Source organism: Podarcis liolepis, assembly GCF_965112155.1.
Source record: "Podarcis liolepis genome assembly, chromosome: 18".
Lineage (NCBI taxonomy): Eukaryota > Metazoa > Chordata > Lepidosauria > Squamata > Lacertidae > Podarcis > Podarcis liolepis.
The window spans coordinates 6,914,227-6,937,265 of NC_139572.1; the positions used below are offsets into that span (position 1 = coordinate 6,914,227).

At 48.7% G+C, this 23,039-nt stretch overlaps 2 protein-coding genes across 3 annotated transcripts; both read right to left on the reverse strand.

Moving 5' to 3' along the window:
- Positions 1 to 348: 348 nt before the first annotated feature.
- Positions 349 to 6,222, reverse strand: LOC310697324 (potassium voltage-gated channel subfamily V member 2-like). Its single transcript, XM_083483862.1, has 2 exons — positions 4,853 to 6,222; positions 349 to 2,245 (listed from the first exon to the last, which is right to left on the reverse strand). The coding sequence occupies exons 1-2, from the start codon at positions 6,101 to 6,103 to the stop codon at positions 1,715 to 1,717; spliced, it is 1,782 nt and encodes a 593-aa protein (XP_083339988.1). The 5' UTR covers positions 6,104 to 6,222; the 3' UTR covers positions 349 to 1,714.
- A 2,438-nt stretch (positions 6,223 to 8,660) lies between these two features.
- Positions 8,661 to 20,923, reverse strand: LOC310697500 (uncharacterized protein). 2 transcript variants are annotated; one of them, XM_083484206.1, is made up of 5 exons: positions 20,686 to 20,915; positions 13,521 to 13,955; positions 10,953 to 11,012; positions 10,124 to 10,266; positions 8,661 to 9,537 (listed from the first exon to the last, which is right to left on the reverse strand). In XM_083484206.1, exons 1-4 carry the CDS (start codon positions 20,738 to 20,740, stop codon positions 10,142 to 10,144), a joined length of 675 nt encoding a protein of 224 aa, XP_083340332.1. In that variant the 5' UTR covers positions 20,741 to 20,915; the 3' UTR covers positions 8,661 to 9,537; positions 10,124 to 10,141. The 2 variants fall into 2 exon arrangements, with proteins under 2 accessions (XP_083340332.1, XP_083340333.1); XM_083484207.1 differs by lacking the exon at positions 10,953 to 11,012 and having other exon boundaries at positions 20,686 to 20,923.
- Positions 20,924 to 23,039: the final 2,116 nt, after the last annotated feature.

The window sequence follows — 23,039 nt, forward strand, 5'->3', positions numbered from 1 at the left end:
CTGCTCTAGTGCGCCAGAAGCGGCTTAGTCATGCTGGCCACATGACCCGGAAGCTGTACGCTGGCTCCCTCGGCCAATAAAGTGAGATGAGCGCCGCAACCCCAGAGTCGGCCAAGACTGGACCTAATGGTCAGGGGTCCCGTTACCTTTACTTTACCCTCACTGTTTGTGATGGAATCACGCGTGACGTATGGGTGTCTCCTTATGAGTCTGGAGCAATTATTTCCGGGTTCTGTGAGTGTATTCCATTGCAGAGGCAAACTCAGGGCCATAGGCAAGCAAGCAAGTTGCTAATCTGCACTGCACATTTTTATTTTTAAATTTCTTATTTATTTGCTTTTCTGATAACCTTCCACATCAACAAAGCATAAACAAAAAAAATGATGCAACAAAGAAAAACCTTTCAGAGAATCAACAAACAAAAAAATCAGAAAACATTGCTTGACTCTTTCCTTTCTTTCCATGGTTCTTTTGAACCCCATTTTCCCCTCGTGTTTTCTTAGTTCACCCCGTCTATCGCAACCGCTTTTATATACTTTATTTATTTCCTACTCTGCTGAAAATTTTTACCATCCTGCTAGGTAAATTGTTTGTTTATAATACTTTCCCATATATTCCATAAATAGCATCCAGTCCTCTTCATATCTTTCGTCATTTTGTTTTCTTATTCTAGAGGGCACCCCTGCCAACTCTGCATATTCTAGCTGTTTAACATGCCAGTCTTCCTTCGCTGGCACTTTATCTGTTTTCCATTTTTGCACTAATAATACGCGGCCGGCCGCTGTAGCATATAGAAACAAATTTCTCTGTTGGAAACTTATGTTGTTAATAACCCCGGCAATAATGCTTCTGGGTTTTTAGCAAAATGTTTTTTTAATGTTTTTTAAAAGTTCGGTGGCGACGCGGGTGGCACTGTGGGTTAAACCACAGAGCCTAGGATCAGAAGGTCGGCGGTTCGAATCCCAGTGACGGGGTGAGCTCCCGTTGCTTGGTCCCTGCTCCTGCCAACCTAGCAGTTTGAAAGCACGTCAAAGTGCAAGTAGATAAATAGGTACCGCTCCTGCGGGAAGGTAAATGGCGTTTCCGTGCGCTGCTCTGGTTCGCCAGAAGCGGCTTAGTCATGCTGGTCGCATGACCCGAAAGCTGTACGCCGGCTCCCTCGGCCAGTAAAGCGAGATGAGCGCCGCAACCCCAGAGTTGGTCACGACTGGAACTAATGGTCAGGGGTCCCTTTACCTTTACCTTTAAAAGTTCGGTATAAATCGTTTCCCAATAATTTTGAATTATTTGTGTTATTGGGTTGTTGTTTTTATTCTGATGGTATATGTTGTGATCTATTCTGTGAGACCTCCGGGTATAGGACAGTATATAAACTCAGTATATAAGAAGAAGAAGAAGAGTTTGGATTTGATATCCCGCTTTATCACTACCCTAAGGAGTCTCAAAGCGGCTAACATTCTCCTTTCCCTTCCTCCCCCACAACAAACACTCTGTGAGGTGAGTGGGGCTGAGAGACTTCAGAGAAGTGTGACTGGCCCAAGGTCACCCAGCAGCTGCATGTGGAGGAGCGGGGAAGCGAACCCGGTTCACCAGATTACGAGTCCACCGCTCTTAACCACTACACGTCACTGGCTCTAATAATAATAAATAAATCTGGCCCTTTGCAAACGAAGCATACCCTTCTAAAAAGACCACAAAACTCTGCCTGCTTATTCTACTGGCTCCCTCGCCTGGCATTGGAGGGCGGCCGCGGTGACGGCTGAGGGGTGGGCCGCCCCGACGGTGGCGCAAGGTGGGTGTTGAGAGCCTCTGGGTGGGCATGGTGAGCCTGCGGTTGGGGAGCGAGGTGGTGTGAGCAGTGGACGGGAGAATGGGGCATTTGGGGGTGAGGGTGCCCCGGCTGGTGGGTGACGGGGTGTCCCTGATGGACGGGATGGTACCCGTGGCGGGCATGGGCCTGATGCGAAGCTTGCTGGCCGGGGATGATGTACTCAGCGCAGCAGCAATCGGTGAACTTCCTCCAGGCTCTGGCCTTGAGGTTGAGCTTCCGCGAGAGCTTGAGCGACAGGGTGGTCTCGTTCTCGTGGGACTTCAGCTTGGCGTAGTAGTCGGAGAACTTGTTGTAGAGGATGGAGATGGGCATGCCGTTCAAGATGATGCCAAAGGAGATGCAACCAAAGGCCACCAGGCGTCCCAGAAATGTGTCCGGAACGGTGTCCCCGTAGCCCACCGTAGAGAGGCTGACCTGGAGAGGAGGAAGAGAATGACACAGAACCGAAACAGGATTGGGCCTCGTTTGCAAGCAGCGAAGATGCACGCCTGCCTTGCGGCTCATCGAGAGCATGCCAGAAAGTCCCTGGATTCCTTTATTGCGAGATGGTACCCTTGGGGACGTAGGTGGCGCTGTGGGTTAAAACACAGAGCCTAGGACTTGCCAATCAGAAGGTCGGCGGTTCGAATCCCTGCGACGGGGTGAGCTCCTGTTGCTCGGTCCCAGTTCCTGCCAACCTAGCAGTTCGAAAGCACACTGGTACAAGTAGATAAATAGGTACCGCTCCGGCAGGAAGGTAAACAGTGTTTCCGTGCGCTGCTCTGGTTCGCCAAGAAGCGGCTTAGTCATGCTGGCCACATGACCCGGAAACTGTTCTCCGGCTCCCTCGGCCAATAAAGTGAGATGAGCGCCGCAACCCCAGAGTCGTTCGCAACTGGACCTAATGGTCAGGGGTCCCTTTACCTTTTCCTTTACCCTTGGGGCGTCCGTTCCAAGCCTGCAATTCTATGAGACAATGCACCCAAATCAGCTTGGCTTGTTCCCTGCCATCTCGTGCCCTAAGCACCCAGTGAGCTAAGTCTTTTTATGCCCACACCACTAGGTAAAGGTAAAGGAGCCCTGGGGTTGTGGCGCCCATCTCGCTTTCAGGCCAAGGGAGCCAGCGTTTGTCTGCAGACAGCTTTCCTGGTCATGTGGCAAGCAGGGCTAAACCACTTCTGGCGCAACGGGACACCATGACGGAAACCAAAGCCCACAGAAACGCCGTTTACCTTCCCGCCGGAGTGGTACCTATTTATCTACTTGCACTTTGACGTGCTATCGAACTGCTAGGTTGGCAGGAGCTGGGACAGAGCAATGGGAGTTCACCCCGTTTGTGGACTCAAACTACTGATCTTCCGATTGGCAAGCCCAACAGGCTCAGTGGTTTAGACCACAGCGCCACCTGCATCCCTAGACCCGTTTTGCTCAGCATCCCTTAAGCACCAAGCAGATTGCTGTGGTCTGCAGGAGGCAGGGGCATAGTGTGTGTTGCCTGTGCCCGGGGCAAGGCTGGGTGGGCTTATGGTCTGATTCCACACGATTAAATCAGGAGCAGGGGGAGCTGTGACAGGAGAGCAAGGGCTACTCATCCATCACCTGATTGACCCATGTCAAAGGTGACCCACAGGCTTAGGGTGTCAGGGATTGGTAGGATGCAGAGGAATGCTGGGAGGAGTCAGCTGGGATCCCACAAGGGAAGAAGTTTCAGAGCCTGGGGATTGGGGGTGGGACAGCAATGAGCGGTCAGAGAAGACTGTGAGGAGGTTTGGAATCTGAAGAGGCAACAGGGTTTAGTGAGCTGGAAGAGTCTGCGACAGAGATAAGTCCAAAATCAGAGGCAGAAGCTGAAGCAGGAGGGAGACCAAGAAGCAGAGAAGAGTCAACCTGGTGAAAAGACACAGGTCTCTCTCCCTCCTCCTTTGTGTCTCAGAACCAGCAGAGGCATGAAGAGAGAGGAGCAAAGACAGGCATGCAGGCGCAGTCTCCGATTGCTGGGGGGGGGGAAACCCTGGAGAGGAGGAGACTGACGGCTGGGGGGGGGGGGAGGCAGGGACCTTTAGCCTTGGCAACTGCTTCATGGGGGCAAGACCTACCGGGGATGAGTTGCTGTGCTCATTAGGCCTGACACTCTTTATTGCTAACAAAGAGTTAACTCCAGCCTGCTCGGTGTGATTTATTGCTGGCTCGCTCCTGTCGCGGGTTCTGTTTCACCAGGGCGTTATCCACAGGGGGTGCACTGTTAAAGCAGCACCCGGCAGGGTTGGACCCCGTGACCATCGGCTGATGCCACCCAGTGACTGGCAGCGGGGCGTAGTTTGGAGGAAATGGCCAAACCGGAACCTCCCAAAAGAAGAATAAATTTTATTTATATCCCGCCCTCCCCAGCCGAAGCCGAGCTCAGGGCGGCTAACAACAATAAAATAGTACAACATTCTAAAAACATTTCATTATAAAAATTACCGTATTTTTCGCTCTATAAGACGCACCTGGTTTTTGGAGGAGGAAAACAAGAAAAAAAATATTCTGAATCTCAGAAGCCAGAACAGCAAGAGGGATCGCTGCGCAGTGAAAGCAGCAATCCCTCTTGCTGTTCTGGCTTCTGGGATAGCTGCACAGCCTGCATTCGCTCCATAAGACGCACACACATTTCCCCTTACTTTTTAGGGGGGGGGAAGTGAGTCTTATAGAGCAAAAAATACGGTAATTAAAATCAAATTGATGGCAACCATTGGGCTAGAGTTCTGTGAAGATTGCCAAAGGAGGGGGTCAGACTCTGCCTTGGCCAAAGGCCTGGTGAAACAGCTCTGTCTTGCAGGCCCTGCGGAAAGATGTCAAGTCCCGCAGGGCCCTGGTCTCTTGTGACAGAGCGTTCCACCAAGTTGGGGCCACAGCCGAAAAAGCCCTGGCTCTAGTTGAGGCCAGCCTAATCTCTCTGTGGCCTGGGACCTTCAGGATGTTTTTATTTGAAGACCATAAGTTCCTCTGTGGGAATGGAGGTTCCTCACCTGAGGAACAGGTAACCAGAGGCACTCTACTCACCGCTGCCCACCACCAGGCGCTGGGGATGCTGGTGAAGTTGGTGCCGGGGACATCGTGCTCCACGGAGTGCATCAGCGCCGAGAAGGTGAAGACGCCCATGGCGATGAAGAGGAGGAGGCAGCAGACCTGCTGGTAGCACTGGCGGATGGTGAAGCCGAAAGCCCGCAGGCCGGTGGAGTGGCGCGCCAGCTTGAGGATGCGGAAGATGCGCATGAGCTTGATGAGCTTGAGGACCTTCCCCAGCTTCCCGACGCTGCGCATCTTGTGCAACTCCTCGTGGTATTCCGTGTCTCCCTCGCCCAGGTTCTCAAAGAGGAGCTGGATGTAGAAAGGGAGGATGGAGACCAGGTCGATGGCGCTGAAGGCCGCCCGCAGGAACTGCTGGCAAGAGGAGGCGGAGATGAGCCTCATCAGGTACTCCAGGGTGAAGAAGATGGCGCAGACGGTCTCCACGCGCTCCATGCACTTCTTGCTGGTCTTGTGCTGCATCTCTTCCACCGTGCTGAGCGTCATGCCCACGATGGAGACCAGCACGCAGACGCTGGACATGATGGCGATGATCTTGGCCGGGATGGAGGAGAATGGGTTCTCCACCAGGTTCCAGATGGCCTTCCGGAACGTGCCCAGGAACATGCCCTCGAAGTTCACGTCGCTCTCCAGCGGCTCCAGCTCCGCTTCCAGCTCCCGTTGGACCTTCAGGTATTCGGCCATCTCGTCCTGCTTCTCCTCAAAGAGGATCCGGCAGCACCTTTGGGCGTACTTCATGTGGACCCCCCAGTACTCGATCTCCTCCACAAAGTTGGCCGGGCAGAGTTCCTGCATGATCCACATGACGCCGCTGCGGTAGAAGTGGAAGACGTAGTGGAAGATGAGGGGGTCGCGGTCGAAGAAGTATTCGTTCCTCGGGACCGAGTAGTCGTCACAGAGCTGCAGCTTCTTCATGGGGTCGGTGGCGACGGCCAGCTGGCCGATCCTGGTCACGGGGTACCTGGCGGCCACTTTGCACGCGATCTGGAAGCATTTCCCGCCCACGTTGAGGTTCAGGAAGTAGCGGTTCCTGCGGGGAGGGATGCTCTGGCGTTCCTGGGCCCTGTCGGCCACGTTGTGCATTGACCCCCATTGCTTGACCAGCCTTTCCTGAGCGAAGGGGATGTAGACTTCTTCCTCTTCGGGAGTCAGGCAGCATTTCTTGTAGTCGCCGATTTTCAAGTTGGCCGAAAGGCTGGACCGCCTGTTTACGGGCTTCCTCATCGCTCTTGAGTGGTGCTTACAGACTGGGGTCTCCCGGCTGCTAGGAGAAGCCCAGTTCCGGGGCTCTCCGGTCCTGCTCCCATTCAACGAGTGCTTGGGTCAAACGCCTCCGAAGAGCTACTGTGTGTGCAGTCTGGCTTAACCCCCTGAGCATTCCCCCCCCCCCGGCTGCTTCTGCGACAGAGATGCTGGGTGTATCTGGAAGAAGCTATGCCCAAGCTTCTTAAAACGTTAATAAGCTTATGGGGTTAACCTTTCAAGTTAAGAAGCTATTTTTGGAAGCCGGGTCTTCCTTTGATTTATCGGACGCTCCCATCTCCCACGATGGGCACTCTATCCTTTAAGTGCTTTTGATCCTTAAAAAATTCCAGTACATAAAACCTGCCCCCCAACCTGTTGGGACTTTAAAGCCAGGTGTGGAGAAGCTCTTGCTCTCTGCAAACTTTTTCTGCACGGGGCCGGTCCACTGTCCTTCAGACCTTGTGCAGGGCCGGACTATATTTTGAAAAAAAAAATAATGTACGAATTCCTATGCCCCACAAATAACCCAGAGATGCATTTTAAATAAGAGGACACATTCTGCTCATGTAAAAACACCAGGCAGGCCCCACAAATAACCCAGAGATGCATTTTAAATAAAAGGACACATTCTGCTCACGTAAAAACACGTTTAGGGCTTTAAAGGTCAGCACCAACACTTTGAATTGTGCTCGGAAATGTACTGGGAGCCAATGCAGATCTCTCAGGTCTGGTGTTATGTGGTCCCGGCAGCCACTCCCAGTTTCCGCGTCACCTTCAAAGGTAGCCCCACGTAGAGCGCATTGCAGTAGTCCAAGCGGGAGATAACCAGAGCATGCACCACTCTGGAGAGACAGTTTGCGGGCAGGAAGGGTCTCACCCTGCATACCAGATGGAGCTGGTAGACAGCTGCCCTGGATACAGAATTGACCTGTGCCTCCTTGGACAGCTGTGAGTCCAAAATGACTCCCAGGCTGCACACCTGGTCCTTCAGGGGCACAGTTACCCCATTCAGGACCAGGGAGTCCCCCACACCCGCCTGCCTCCTGTCCCCCCAAAACAGTACTTCTGTCTTGTCAGGATTCAACCTCAATCCATTAGCCGCCATCCATCCTCCAACCGCCTCCAGGCACTCACAGGGAAGTCATTGATTAATGTCTAAATGAATATTTTGATATGTAAATTATATCATCATGTATGAGACAAAGCTTAGAGGCCGGTCTGTTGCACTGTAGCAACAATTCATCCCTCATCTGTCTCAGTCTGCTCCCTCTTTCCAAGCAATACTCCTCCCCTCATCGTAGAAATAAGGGAAGAATTGCACGCTGAGGGGAAAGGTGTTTCGCATTATTTCCAAAATTAATCCCTCCCCCCCCCCACGCAATTCGGTCCTCACCTTATTATCATCAGACCCACATTTAAACAACAACATTAAATTGCAGAGATTTAGTTTAGTTTTTGTAACCGTCAGCCCAATTAACGATAGGCCGATACTGGAAATCCTCACTGAAATCTGGTTAAATAATACAGTGGTACCTCGGGTTAAGTACTTAATTTGTTCCGGAGGTCCGTTCTTAACCTGAAACTGTTCTTAACCTGAAGCACCACTTTAGCTAATGGGGCCTCCCCACTGCCACCGCGCCGCCGGAGCACGATTTCTATTCTCATCCTGGAGCAAAGCTCTTAACCTGAAGCACTATTTCTGGGTTAGCGGAGCCTGTAACCTGAAGCGTATGTAACCCGAGGTACCACTGTACTTGGAATGTGGGATTCTCTCGGAACGCCTTACTTGCCACAGAAAGGTGATTAAAGGAACATCAGGGAGGGACACTTTTTTTGAGACTTTGTTTCCTTTCTTTTCCTTTATAAATGAGACGGAAGATAACCTTCAACACAAGAATCTCTGTGGATGGATCCCAGTCTCTCTTCTTCCTTCTTCTTCCCAGAACACCCTGCTAAAAACTCTGTTTTCCGGTCACCTCACACCCAGTTACCCTGACAGTGCCAACACGTAGCCTGGCTAGAAGTACGACCGTCCTCAAAACATCCTCAAAACGGATATTGTAGAATTGGAAAACGCTGAGCAACATGGTATTATATCTTTGTTTTGCTAAGTTGTTATGAAATTGTTAATGTTTTGCTATGTTTTACGCAAAAAATATTGTGGTTTCTTTGTTCTAAGCCATTTTGGGCATGATTTGCGAAAAAGCAGCATACAAATAAACCTAATGAATGGAAGAAAAAAAAAAAGAATCTCTGTGGAGAGACTACCAGAAATAATAATAATAATAATAATAATAATAATAATAATAATAATAATAATTTATTATTTATACCCCGCCCATCTGGCTGAGTTTCCCCAGCCACTGTTTTCCTTATGTACTGTGTACCTACATATGAAACTTAATAATAAATCCCTGGGCAAGTTACTGTAGTTATATGTAGTTTAGCTCTTGTGTTAAAGTGAAAAACAACAAAAATGTATTGGCGGGGTGGTAAGAGAGAAATAAGGAAAGAAAAACCAGAAGCTCCCAAGTTATTTTTTCTCCAAAAAGTTTTTTTTTAATCTTTTACAAGTTTCCAGAGTTGATTCTGTGTCAAACGCTTAAGCAACGGAGCTGTTCCAGCTGGACATTTTGGGACATTTTAGGACAACCTATGGGGTTTTATCCCCAACAGCACACTGGGCTCCCCCCTCTTTGGCTTGATTCTCACAAGAAACGGATGCAGCCATGGAGATTTGTGCGAGGGAAAACACTGTGCTTGCACAAGGCCAGGTGATCTGAACAAAGCACTGAAAATTACAGCTTGAGCCTGGGATGATTAGAAAAACCGTTTTTGCCACACAAGGATGCTTGCTGCGTGCAAAACTAGCATGGCAAAGGAATGTGCCATGGCAATTTTCTTCTGCTGCTTTTCGCCACAGTTGGTGGGAAAAGAGACGCAGAGTGTACTGGGGGAAAATGTAGGGAAAGGTTTTAGCCAAACGGCAAATTGCCCTGTGTAGAGGGAAAAACAACCTAAAGAGGCAATTCAAATATGCATTTGATGCTGTTTCCACCAAAGCCTACTGGATAATAATGCTGTTTTTATTAACGCACGCCCCACATTTTCCAGTACCCTTTTGAGCCTCTGTTCATAGCTGCAGTGGCTAAACTCAGCAGCTCTTTGCCATGGAAGATCAAGGAGCCAGAGGGCAGAAATAAATACGTTTTGAGATGACAAGGACCAGCGACAGGGAGGTCTCCCTTGAGAAAGCGATTGACCTTCTAACTCGGATGTGCGCCTGAAGTTCTCGACTGAAGGCACCTGTTGAAAGGTGAGCAGCAAGTGAGCCCGGCAGGGACTAAAAGGCTGACCGTTCTTCTCAGAGGATGTGTTGAATCAGACGCCACGCTTCCGAAGGCAGGCCAGCTCTGGAGATCATAAATGAAATTATTGGTATCCATGAAACACCAATCATTTCTTAATTGAGGGGAAATCTACCGTATTTTTCGCTCTATAGGACGCACTTTTTCCCCTCCAAAAATGAAGGGGAAATATGTGTGCGTCTTATGGAGCGAATGCAAGCTTTCGCTGAAGCCTAGTGTGCACAAACCCCTCTCGCTCTCTCCAAGCTTCAGGCAGCTATCCGCAAGCCTTTGGAGCGCGGTGGGAGTTCCCGCTGGGCTCTGAAGGCTTGCGGATAGCAGCCTATTCTGGGGGCTGGGGTCGGGGGAAGCTCGGGCTAAAAACAAAGCCGTGCGCAGCTTCTCCCGGCTGGAGAGGTTGTGCGTGGCTAAAGAGGAAGCCAGCGGGATGGAAGAGTTGGAAGGCGCCACAAGGAATGCAAAAATCTGTTGCCCAACGTGGGCTCGAACCCACGACCCTGAGATTAAGAGTCTCATGCTCTACTGGCTGAGCTGGGAAGAGGGTTCAAGGAAGAAGCAGGTTTAATAAGGGCACTGGCCTGCAGGTGAAGAGAGAGGGGGAAAATGAGTCAAATGCGTAACTCAGGTGTACCTCGAAGGAAGGAGTCTCTCAAGGCTGTTGTTTTGCGATCAGCTGCTCTGAACCGTGATCCCACTTGAAGCTTGCCAGATGTCTCGCTTTCGCACGGCTCCAGGCGGAGGCAAAAACAGCAGCCACCACGACAGCCAGGAACGCTACGGAATGAAGAAGAGAGAGGGATAACAATAACAACAACAACAACATCATCATCATCATCATCATCATCATCATCATCATTATTATTATTATTATTATTATTATTATTATTATACATGATACTTTTCATGCTGTTGTTGTTGCATGGAAAATACTAATAAAAATTATAATTAAAAAAAATAATAAATAAATAAAATAAAATGATGGAGATGACACCAGCCCCGCCAAGTAAAAAATGGTTAGCCACCTTTGGAACAGAGCAGGGCTGGGAAACCTACCGTATTTTTCCGTGTATAAGACTAGGTTTTTTTAACCAAAAAGTTAGGTTTAAAATTGGGACTCGTTTTATACACGGGGAGTGCTGAGGGGTGTTTTCTTAATTTGGAGTCCCCCCAAAATAGGAGGGAGTCTTATACATGGGGGCGTCTTATACACGGGGAAATACGGTATTTGGCTCTGCAGGCCGAATATCGATCAGGATTGGTGAAAGTTGAAAGAAGGGTGAGGCTGCAGGGTTCAATCCTGTTTTTGGCAGCAGCCAGCAACCTGCAGGTGCGAGACTGGCATGCATGGTTTTGGGAAAATGGCCTGGTGGGCCAAATCTGGCCGGCTTAGGTTTCAGTAAGAAATGGCTCACTATTAAACACCAGGGAGATGGAAGAATGCTTTTGCTGTTACGACTCACCAACGATGGAAAGAACCACCAAATCCGCAGGCATCGCATTTCCAGGGACAGGCACGCCATCTTAGAAACGCAGGCAAGAAGGGGAAGGGAAAAAAACACACCATATGCAGGTTAATTTTTTAAAAATAAGATTTGAGTCTCATGTTGCAAGACGGGGTTTAAACGTGGGTTTCAAGACCCCAAATAGGACCCTCCAACTTCTAAGCTTATAATACAGTGGTACCTATTTATCTACTTGCACTGGTGTGCTTTCGAACTGCTAGGTTGGCAGGAGCAGGGACCGAGCAACGGGAGCTCAGCCTGTCATTGCGGGGATTCGAACTGCCGACCTTCTGATCGGCAAGTCCTAGGCTCTGTGGTTTAACCCACAGCACCACCCGCGTCCCCTTAACTATCTTCCTGTTATGAAATAATAAATCATTTTGATCAAGCTAGAAAAACAAAATACATACACACCTAGGTATTACCGAAATGTATACCTACTGTTTCACTAAAGGACTTTCGACTTTGTGTGCCCACTTAGCAAAGACGCGCTGCGCCAGTGGTGGCGCTTGTCATTCACAACGGCGGTGCTTGTCAGACTCTACGACGGCGCTTGTCATTCACAACAGCGCCGTGCATGCAAAATTAACTCTTACATCAAAATATTATGTTACGTATTGTAACTGCTATGCTATGCTTCTATGTGGCAGTGGGGCCAGCGGCCCCTTTGACACATCTGATTTTCTCCTAAGTAGGTGCCTAAACAATACTTATAAGTTTAAGTGTAATGGGCTTGTATACTTAAGTATAAGTGTACAGTGGTACCTCGGGTTACATACGCTTCAGGTTACAGACTCCACTAACCCAGAAATAGTACCTCGGGTTAAGAACTTTGCTTCAGGATGAGAACAGAAATCATGCTCCGGTGCGCGGCAGCAGCAGGAGGCCCCATTAGCTAAAGTGGTGCTTCAGGTTAAGAACAGTTTCAGGTTAAGCATGGACCTCCGGAACGAATTAAGTACTTAACCCGAGGTACCTCTGTATTGTAAATAAATGAGCAAATAAAAAAGTTTGTTTCTTCTTCCTCCCTTCTTTCGTAAACAAGAAATAAGGCGTAAGCGTTGTGTCTGACATAAGCATAATAAAAGTTAATTTGGGGGCTAAACTAAATTTGGGGGCGCTGGGTGGATCTTTAGCGGCACATACGCTAAAGACAGCGCTGCCCACACCCTTTTCCTTGAAACTCCAGGGAGAATTGTGCCAGGAAAGAAGGTGCGGTGGTCATTCGCTTTTGGCAGAGGCAAGGCATAAATGGAAAGGGCTCCCGGGCAACACAGGAGCACCGCAGACAATAAAAGTTCTCATCAAAACTTGGCAGCGACAGCAGCAACAGCAATACCGGCATAACTGCACCCTACAAAAGCTGCAGTTTTATAGCACCCAACTGTAAAACAAGGCTAAGCAGGGTCTGCGAGAGCAAATCAAATATCTTTAATACGGTCAATGACCAGCAAGGGTCTGCGAGAGCATTTTGCAGCGTGGAGCGATTCAGGTTCAGGGTGCCGGCCAGCCACAGCTTCTTCCAGGAAACTCCATTTCAAGCTTTGAAAAAAAGCTGGTTTTGTATTGAAATCTGAACGGACTCCCGGAACGGATTAAGTTTGAGAATCAAGGTACCACTGTACAGCAATATTTCCCCTACATTCCAAATACCGTATTTTTCGCTCTATAAGACGCACCAGACCACAAGACGCACCTAGTTTTTGGAGGAGGAAACATGAAAAAAAATATTCTGAATCTCAGAAGCCAGAACAGCAAGAGGGATCGCTGCGCAGTGAAAGCAGCGATCCCTCTTGCTGTTCTGGCTTCTGGGATAGCTGCGCAGCCTGCATTCGCTCCATAAGACGCACACACATTCCCCTTACTTTTAGGAGGGAAAAAGTGAGTCTTATAAAGAATGGCAGATGAAGGTGATTGACTATATGGGACTGGCTGAAATGACTGGTAGAATCCGAGACCAGGGGAAAGAGACGGCGGAAGAAGATTGGAAGAAATTTAAAATTTACCTTAAGAAATACTGTAAAATTAATGAGTGCTAAAATGTTGAGGTTATAGAAAACAGGGGACTACAGCTGTAAAAGATTAAGTAAAAGAAAAGAACAAGGGAAAATTAGATAAAATCAAGGGGGAGGATTTGCTGAAACAAATTTGGGAATTGGGATGCAGAAAGGGGAGGTACGGGGAAGTCGGCGAAGTAAGGTTTAAGAAAAAAGGATTCGAAACTATACATGTTTGTTTATGTGTTTGTATTGTGTATTGTTTGTGTTTATATAAATGGTGAAAAACCAATAATTTTTTTTTTATAAAAAAGTGAGTCTTATAGATCAATAAATATGGCAATTTGGGGTGGTGTTGGGGGAGTCAAGGACAACTTTATATTTAAAAAAAAACCCTTTTAACGTGAAGCAAGCAGAGGCAAAGGGGAGGAAGCAAAAGTATTCTGGGTCAGCTAAAGGAGGGGGTTACGGTAGAGATGGTTGCCAGGATACCTGTTTGCCCCCTAAAGCAGACTGATGCACAACTTACCTGTCTGAGTGGCTGGTGGCGTTACTGAAACCGTTGGGAAGTCCAGAAGGCAGCCTCGTTCATCCCTCTCGTCCGGACAATCAGAATGGCCGTCACATACAAACGCCAGGGGGAAGCACTCTGCCCCTGGTTCGCATTGAAACTCGTCCTTCGGGCAGGCTGGCGAAGTCGTGTCTACCCGATGCCCGCAGGCGTCTAAGGATTCGTCAGAATTGTCTGGGCAATCGCCGTGGCCGTCACAAATCCTCTCCAAGGGCAGGCAAGGGCCGTCGCTGCCGCATCGCCTCCCGCGGGGTCCGCACGAGACGTTGGCGGCTCGACAGCCTCTCTCGTCGCTGCCGTCGCCGCAGTCCCGCTTCTCGTCGCACCGCTGGCACAGCGGAACCTGTCCGCCGTCCTCGCACCGGAAACTCCCGAGGGTGCAAAGGAAACGTTCTGAATTGTGAAAGGAGAGACACACAAGAGCGTCATTTGGGAGACCCAGAAGGATGGTCAAGCAACTCCAGCAGCTCAGCTATGAAAGAGGCAGGATTTTAAAAAGTAAAGGTCCATTAGGTCCAGTCGTGACTGACTCTGGGGTTGTGGCGCTCATCTCCCTTTATTGGCCGAGGGAGCCGGCGTACAGCTTCCGGGTCATGTGGCCAGCAGGACTAAGCCGCTTCTGGCGAACCAGAGCAGCGCACGGAAACGAGGTTTACCTTCCCGCTGGAGTGGTACCTATTTATCTACTTGCACTTTGACGTGCTTTCGAACTGCTAGGTTGGCAGGAGCTGGGACCGAGCAACGGGAGCTCACCCCGTCGTGGGGATTCGAACTGCCGACCTTCTGATCAGCAAGTCCTAGGCTCTGTGGTTTAACCCACAGTGCCACCCGCATCCCTTAGGCAGGATTTACAAACACTCAAAAGCCTGCCTGAGATCACTGTATTTTTCTCAGTGCCTGCTAAGAACGTCCTTGTTTAGTTCAGCCGCTTAGAAAAGCTGGTTTACATTTCAATCTGCTTCAGCTTTTTAAACTTCTTGTTATGTTTTAATATATTGCAAATCCTTCCCGATCTTACCTTTTTTGCAATCCTTAAAATAAAAACCTATCAAGTGGCGTGCAAGTTTTTGTGAATTAAATAAATAAATAAATTGGTCACACCAAGTTAATTTGAGGCAACTTATTGTCAGCATCGCCCTTGAGCCAGTGCCACCAACTGGACTCATCCCCTTCAGCCCCGACTGGGCTAGGCGAGCTGGGTAGCACTTCCAGAGACCACCTTCTGCACAGGAACAGGTCAAAGTGCTGTGGACTCACAGCTTAGAGTTGTGAGCACCGGATTCACTCCCACAAGAAGACAGTCGTCGCACAGCAGAGTACAGCAGAGTCTAGCAGAGTATATAAACAACTCGGAGAGCAGCTCTGTAGAATATCTTCTTTATTCTATCTACAACTATTATACAACTATATACAGAGCTAAATAGGTCTAAGCATAAATGAATGCTGCACCGCACTGAGTGTCTGCAGCTGCTCTTAGCAGCAACCTTATCTCTAACACTCAGTCTCTCTCTCTCTCTCTCCGACACTGACTGACTGGGTGCTGGAGCAGAATAAGTAGAGAGCAGAACACGCCTCCTCCTCTCTGGAGAATCAGCAGACTGCTCAGGAGATTCTTGGATATGGGAAGGGGGAAATCACCTCACTTATGACATATAAAAGGTTAGGGGGGCAATATTTCACCCAATCGAGGCAACAGATAATTAAGAGCCAAAGGCCTGGCAAAAAAGAAATGTTTTGGCTTAAAGCCTAAAGTTATGTAACGATGGCATTAGGGGAGCCACCACTGAAAAGGCCCCAGGTCATGATAAAATAAAAGCACATAAGAGGCTTTACTAATCATTTGGCCCTATTCAAAGTTAGGGAAACAAATACAGTGGTACCTCGGGGTACATACGCTTCAGGTTACAGACTCCGCTAACCCAGAAATAGTGCTTCAGGTTAAGAACTTTGCTTCAGGATGAGAACAGAAATCGGGCTCCGGCAGCGCGGCAGCAGCGGGAGGCCCCATTAGCTAAAGTGGTGCTTCAGCTTAAGAACAGTTTCAGGTTAAGTACGGACCTCCGGAACGAATTAAGTACTTAACGTGAGGTACCACTGTAAAACAATACTAACAGCCAAAACTCCCTGGTGGCTATCGCCTATAGAGTCATCAGCCATGCATAGAAATAATACGAAAGACAGTTGGCTAACACAGTGTTTCCCAACCGGTGTTCCGCGGCACACTAGTGTGCCGCGAGATGTTGCCTGGTGTGCCGCGAGATGTTGCCTGGAGGGAGGCGGGCGAGTCCAAAAAAGGTTGGGAAACACTGAAGTTTCTCTTTCAAAAAGGAAACGTGGGTTAAAGCGGCGGCGCCGCCTCCCACTCACTTTCCTGCTCTGGCTTCCCTAACAGTTTTCCGAGTTGCGTCACTGGATCCAGCCCCCTTTTCCACATGTGACACGGGGCTGGAGGGAGGGAAAGAGGGCTTAACGTCGCGCACAAAGGCAGCCTCCTAGAAGCGCTCTGGGCCGGCGCCGTTTCGCCGAAGGCGCCGGAGGACCCCCACCCTCAGCTCCTTCAGAAAGGAAGCCCTGCCCCTCGGCTCCCTACGCCGCCAGGCAGCTCAGCTGACTGACGAGGACGTTCTGCGGCGGCCGCCGCACAACCACCGCAGTTGCTGGCAGCGTCCGCAGCGCAATAAATAACAGCGCCTGGTGCTGCCAACTCTTTCTCTCTCTCTCCCGCCCCCCCCGCCCCCAAGCTCTCGTGTGCCCCGCGTCAACATCGCCGTGCGCAGCTTCCCGAGCTCGAGGCCAGCCGCTGCACGCACGCGCCGGCTCGTCATCGGCTCCGGTTGTTGCCTTTCTCCGCCGAGGTCGGTGGACCCCGAACCTAGGCTTCCTTCCCGCACCCCGCTTTCCGAAGACCGCACACCAGTTGGGCCAGTACATATTCCCCTCCCATGACTGGAGCGGAATAGCCCTTTCTCTTCTTCCCCAACCCTTGTCATTGGAGGAGTCCCTCAGTCCCTCACTTTGCTGCCTCCTTCCCCCCACCCCCAAAGCTTGGAGGTTCCCCGGCAAGGGGGAGGGGAAAAAATTGAAACTTACACTTTCGTGCGTCCCTCCCGGCGTGACGCTGCGCGCTGACGTCACGGGGCTGTAATGGTGGTGTGCCTCGAGATTTTTTTCATCAAACAAGTGTGCCTTTGCCCAAAAAAGGTTGGGAAACACTGGGCTAACATATAGGGAACTCATAGAACTGTTCTTGTGTCTCCACTCTCTGGAACTCCTAATCACAGCTTATTTTTATGGGCAAAAAATAAATAAATCACACGTTATTAGAACTGGACAAAAATTTCAACCACAGTGGGGTGGGGGTGGTTTTTTTTTCCTGGGTACAATCAGGATTATTTTTTCCAACGCCCCTTGTTGGAATTTTCTTATCGGAACAGGATTTTAACAGAGGACTTTGGCTGCACATTCGTTCATAATAGGAGCAGCGGGGGTGTTTTTCGGTTGAGCATAATAAAGGTTATATATTCAGTATCCCTAGGTGGGATTTTTATTGGAACTGGGTTTGAATAGAGGGCCTTAGCTGTGCAGAAATAAAAATAAGCTCTGAAATATCACAATAATGAAGAAATAGCAAGGTTGTGGTTTAAGTGCCAAGTAATATTTTTTTTTGGCAGGACAAGAAATATCAGTAAATGAAGCCAATGAACAGGGAAGGGTCAGGAGACCTAAAACAAGCAGTGACCCACCCTTATGTATGTATGAATGCACCGAGGGTGGGGATGGGTGTTGTCAGGTGGGTTGTACCCAGTAATTCCCAGTCAGAGTAGACCCACTGATAGACGTAACATGGATTCCTGCACTGCAGGGGGTTGGACTAGATGTCCCTTGGGGTCCCCATTATTACAATTTCAGTTAAAATGGCCCCGCTCTGAGCAGGTGTAACATAGGACCTAGCCTAAGGAGACGTAAGACCTGGGTTCAAATCTACACTTGGCTCCCCCCAACCACCTCTTTCCCCCTATTCTTCCTAACGTCTCAACAAATGAAACCGATTTGTAAAAAAAAATGTGTTACGTGGGGAAAAAATACGAGAGAGAGACATTGCACATACCTTTGTAAATCAAGAAAATCTTTAATACAAATACATTTTTTAAAAAAATCAGCACTCAGCCATGAAACTTGCTGAGTGACCTTGAGCCAAGTCGCTCTTGCTAAGCCTAATCAGTCGTGCCAAAGAACAGAGAAGAATCATTTATTCAGCCTTGACCTCTCCCATGATAATAATAATAATAATTTATTATTTATACCCCGCCCATCTGGCTGGGTTTCCCCAGCCACTCTGGGCGGCTTCCAAAAGAATATTAAAATACTATAATACATCAAACATTAAAAGCTTCCCGAAACAGGGCTGCCTTCAGATATCTTCTAAAAGTCTGGTAGTTGTTGTTCTCTTTGACATCTGGTGGGAGGGCGTTCCACAGGGAGGGATAATTGCATTCATTAAATTAAAAAGACTGGCTGCAAGTTTCCTCAGACAGCATTTGAAGCACGCAGCTTCTACCCAAAGACTCCCAGGATCTATAGCACCTCTGAAACAGGTGAACTACAATTCCCAGTACCTCGAAAAAGGTGAACTACAGTTCCCAGGGTAAAAAAAAATTGGGGAGCCATGTGCTATAAGATGTACGATGTGGATGTGCCCAATTACTACCTGTATAGCTTAATGGTTAATGCCTTAGGGGTGCATCTAGCTTCAGTCCTACTCTCGCTGAAGTCCTACTCTCGCTGAAATTAATGGAAAATATTGACGTGTGCCTGTTGTCTTTGTCCATGGAGTTTTCTTGGCAGGGATACTGGAGTGGCTTGCCAGTTCCTGCTCCAGTTGGATTATGTTTGGTCAAAACTCAACACTATGACCTGTCCATCTTGGGTGGCCCTGCACTGCATAGCTCATAGCTTCTCTGAGTTATTCAAGCCCCTTCGCCACGAAGGATAATATGGTCTGAAGCTCAACATCAAAAAGACTAAGATCATGGCCACTGGTCCCACCACCTCCTGGCAAATAGAAGGGGAAGAAATGGAGGCAGTGAGAGATTTTACTTTCTTGGGCTCCATGATCACTGCAGATGGTGACAGCAGCCACAAAATTAAAAGATGCCTGCTCCTTGGGAGAAAAGCTATGACAAACCTGGACAGCATCTTAAAAAGCAGAGACATCACCTTGCCAACAAAGGTCTGTATAGTTAAAGCTCTGGTTTTCCCAGTAGTGATGTATGGAAGTGAGAGCTGGACCATAAAGAAGGCTGATCACCAAAGAATGGATGCTTTTGAATTCTGGTGCTGGAGGAGACTCTTGAGAGTCCCATGGACTGCAAGAAGATCCAACCTCTCCGTTCGGAAGGAAATCAGCCCTGAGTGCTCACTGGAAGGACAGATCCTGAAGCTGAGGCTCCAAGACTTTGGCCACCTCATGAGAAGAGAAGACTCCCTGGAAAAGACCCTGATGCTGGGAAAGATGGAGGGCGCAAGGAGAAGGGGACGACAGAGGACGAGATGGTGGGACAGTGTTCTCAAAGCTACCAGCATGAGTCTGACCAAACTGTGGGAGGCAGTGGAAGACAGGAGTGCCTGGCGTGCTCTGGTCCAGGGGGTCACGAAGAGTCGGACACGACTAAACGACTAAACAACAAATTCAAAAGACTGGCTGCAAGTTTCCTCAAACAGCATTTGAAGCATGCAGCTTCAAAGCAAAGACTCCCAGGATCTATAGCACCTCCGAAATGGGTGAAGTACAATTCCCAGTGCCTTGACAAACAGTTCCCAGGGTATTTTTTTTTTTTGGGGGGGGGGAAGCCATGTGCTATAAGATGTACAATGTGGATGTGCCCAATTACTTCCTGTATGTTGTTGTTTAGTTGTTTAGTCATGTCCGCCTCTTCGTGACCCCCTGGACCAGAGCACGCCAGGCACTCCTGTCTTCCACTGCCTCCCGCAGTTTGGTCAAACTCATGTTAGTAGCTTCAAGAACACTGTCCCACCATCTTGTCCTCTGTCGTCCCCTTCTCCTTGTGCCCTCCATCTTTCCCAACATCAGAGTCTTTTCCAGGGAGTCTTCTCTTCTCATGAGGTGGCCAAAGTCTTGGAGCCTCAGCTTAATTAATTAAGTATAGCTTAACGGTTGATGCCTTAGGGATGCACCTAGCTACAGTCCTACTCTAGCTGAAATTAATGGAAAATATCGGCGTGTGGCCATTAAGTTCTCCTCTTGGTAGAACTTAAGTTGGCTAGGCCCCTGAAGGTGGGAGTTCTGTCCTCCATTCATCCATGAAGCTGACTGGGGCCCATTTGGGCTTTACTAGCTTAATAATAATAATAATAATAATAATTTTTTATTTATATCCTGCCCTCCCCAGCCGAAGCCGGTCTCAGGGCAGCTAACAACAATAAAATAATAATAATAATAATAATAATTTTTTATTTATATCCTGCCCTCCCCAGCCGAAGCCGGTCTCAGGGCGGCTAACAACAATAAAATAATAATAATAATTTTTTATTTATATCCTGCCCTCCCCAGCCGAAGCCGGTCTCAGGGCGGCTAACAACAATAAAATAAAATAAAATAAAATAAAATAAAATAAAATAAAAAAATAATAATAATGATAATAATAATAATAATAATGTGGCCTCCCTCACAGGGTTGTTGTGAGGGGGGAAACAAAAATGGGGAAGAAGCAGGAAAAGTTACCCCACCCATGGAGGGAGGGTGGGGTATAAACACATAACACGTGACCCCAAATTCTAGCATTAGAATTCCTATGTATTAATAACAAACACGCTTTATTCTTGTTTATTTCTCTCCTCAGCCTGAAAGTACAGGCCCCGTCTCCATGACAACCCCCAAGAGGCCCCGCCCACCACCCCGCAACCAATAAAAGGGCGAGGTCACAGGGGGAGGGGCGGGCTCAAGCGAGCGTCCAATCGGCGCCTTTCCGAGAGCCGAGGAGTGCCTGGCCAATCGGCGCCGGCGGTGGAGGTGGGCGTGACCTGAGTGGAGCCCCCCCCTCCCGCGTGTGCCGGCATTCCAGCCCAGAAAGGGGCTCCTCGCGCATGCGCGGGTTGTGCTCACCTGCGTCTATAGCGGCGGCTGTTAGGAGCAGCGAGAAGAGCAGCGCCCGCTCCATGCCGAGAGTGTCCTCTGCGCCTGCATTGGAGTCCGCCGGGGGAAAGAAATACCGCGTGGGGAGTGACGTCACCCAGGCGGGTCAGCTCGCTCCGCCTTCTCGCGCATGCGCACGCGGGCGGTGGACCCGGAGGGAGCGGCTAAAACTACATCTCCCGTCAGCCCCTTCGGGCAGGGACAATGCCACGGGGAGATGGGAGTTGGCAGCTGAGCCGCTTCCGGGTTCGTTGGCACGTGCTGTCGGATATTTATTTATTTGTTTTCGCATTCCATTCATTCGTTCATTTTATTTTATTTTATTTTATTGCATGTATAGATTTGATCGAAATTTATATAAATATATAAAAATATATATTGTTGTTGTTTAGTCGTTTAGTGGTGTCCGCCTCTTCGTGACCCCCTGGACCAGAGCACGCCAGGCCCTCCTGTCTTCCACTGCCTCCTGCGGTTTGGTCAGACTCATGCTGGTAGCTTCGAGAACACTGTCCCACCATCTCGTCCTCTGTCGTCCCCTTCTCCTTGTGCCCTCCATCTTTCCCAACATCAGGGTCTTTCCCAGGGAGTCTTCTCTTCTCATGAGGTGGCCAAAGTCTTGGAGCCTCAGCTTCAGGATCTGTCCTTCAAGTGAGCACTCAGGGCTGATTTCCTTCAGAATGGAGAGGTTTGATCTTCTTGCAGTCCATGGGACTCTCAAGAGTCTCCTCCAGCACCAGAATTCAAAAGCATCCATTCTTCAGCGATCAGCCTTCTTTATGGTCCAGCTCTCACTTCCATAACTTTTATATGGCTGTTGCCTTTGTCCATGGAGTTTTCTTGGCAGGGATACTGGAGTGGCTTGCCGGTTCCTCCTCCAGGTGGATCACGTTTGGTCAAAACTCTCTACTATGACCTGTTCATCTTGGGTGCCCTGCTCGGCGTAGTTCATAGCTTCTCTGAGTTCTTCAAGCCCCTTCGCCACGGCAAGGCAGTGATCCATAAAGGGGACAGTGATCCATGAAGGGGATGATCCATGATGGGGAGATGGGAGTTGACAATTGAGCCGCTTCCGGGTTCGTTAGCACGTGCTGTCGGATATTTGTTTTAGCATTCCATTTATTTATTGATTTATTTTATTTTATTGCATGTATAGATTTGATTGATCGATTATTGCATATATATATATATATATGCTTTCGTAGATTTTCACGGGTACAGGAATGCAGGTTTTGGTGTCTTCGGGTGTCTTCCCGTGTAAGAGTTGGGGTGTCTAGGCGACGTTTCGACGAGGTCTCACTCGTCATCTTCAGGCTGGTGCTTTCGGCTTCTTGTTACTGGAACAGAGCTCTGTTCCAGTAACAAGAAGCCGAAAGCACCAGCCTGAAGATGACGAGTGAGACCTCGTCGAAACGTCGCCTAGACACCCCAACTCTTACACGGGAAGACACCCGAAGACACCAAAACCTGCATATATATATATATATATATATATATATATATATATATATATTTGCTTTCGTAGATTTTCACGGGTACAGGAATGCAGGTTTTGGTGTCTTCGGGTGTCTTCCCGTGTAAGAGTTGGGGTGTCTAGGCGACGTTTCGACGAGGTCTCACTCGTCATCTTCACCTCCGGATGCTGCACCCCCCCTGCAATCCCTACACAGATCTAGCTGGCACAGGGCACAAAACCACAGCTCGCCCCTATACACGAAGCCAAGCCAGAGCACAACTAAGTGCAGTACAGCCATCTTCTCAGAAAAAACTCTTCACAAGCTCAAGAGGTCAAGACACGAAAGCTTTAGCAACTAATCCACACTTAATGACCCACCTAAGTGGTACTCAGAATATCACTCAAGAAATCACTCAAGATATCCCTCAAGTAATTAAGGAACAAAAGAAGAAAAGGCACACTAACCTGGGAACTTCCTCTCTGCCCAGAACGTTGGAGGCTATACACCACACCCCCTCAACAGTATTTATAGGAACTCAAACACTGAGATCCTGCTCTGTTCCAGTAACAAGAAGCCGAAAGCACCAGCCTGAAGATGACGAGTGAGACCTCGTCGAAACGTCGCCTAGACACCCCAACTCTTACACGGGAAGACACCCGAAGACACCAAAACCTGCATATATATATATATATATATATATATATATATATATATTCCCTCCCCCTCTTTTTCCTTTCTCCTCCTGTGATGAGGCTGCATTTTAATTGTTTTAATGTTGTAATGTAGTATTTTAATCTTGTTTTTAAGTTGTATTCATTCCACTCATTTTTATTATTGGTTGTTAGCTGCCCTGAGCCTGGATTTGGCCGG

Excerpts from the sequence above, each read along its gene's own strand:
- LOC310697324 (XM_083483862.1), bottom strand. The coding sequence starts at position 6,103 with ATGAGGAAGCCCGTAAACAGGCGGTCCAGCCTTTCGGCCAACTTGAAA. Across the intron at positions 2,246-4,852 it reads GCGCCTGGTGGTGGGCAGCG|GTCAGCCTCTCTACGGTGGG; the intron begins GTGAGTAGAGTG and ends CCTCCTCTCCAG.
- LOC310697500 (XM_083484206.1), bottom strand. The coding sequence starts at position 20,740 with ATGGAGCGGGCGCTGCTCTTCTCGCTGCTCCTAACAGCCGCCGCTATA. Across the intron at positions 13,956-20,685 it reads AGCCGCCGCTATAGACGCAG|AACGTTTCCTTTGCACCCTC; the intron begins GTGAGCACAACC and ends TTCACAATTCAG. Across the intron at positions 10,267-10,952 it reads GGTGGTTCTTTCCATCGTTG|CGTTCCTGGCTGTCGTGGTG; the intron begins GTGAGTCGTAAC and ends TTCATTCCGTAG.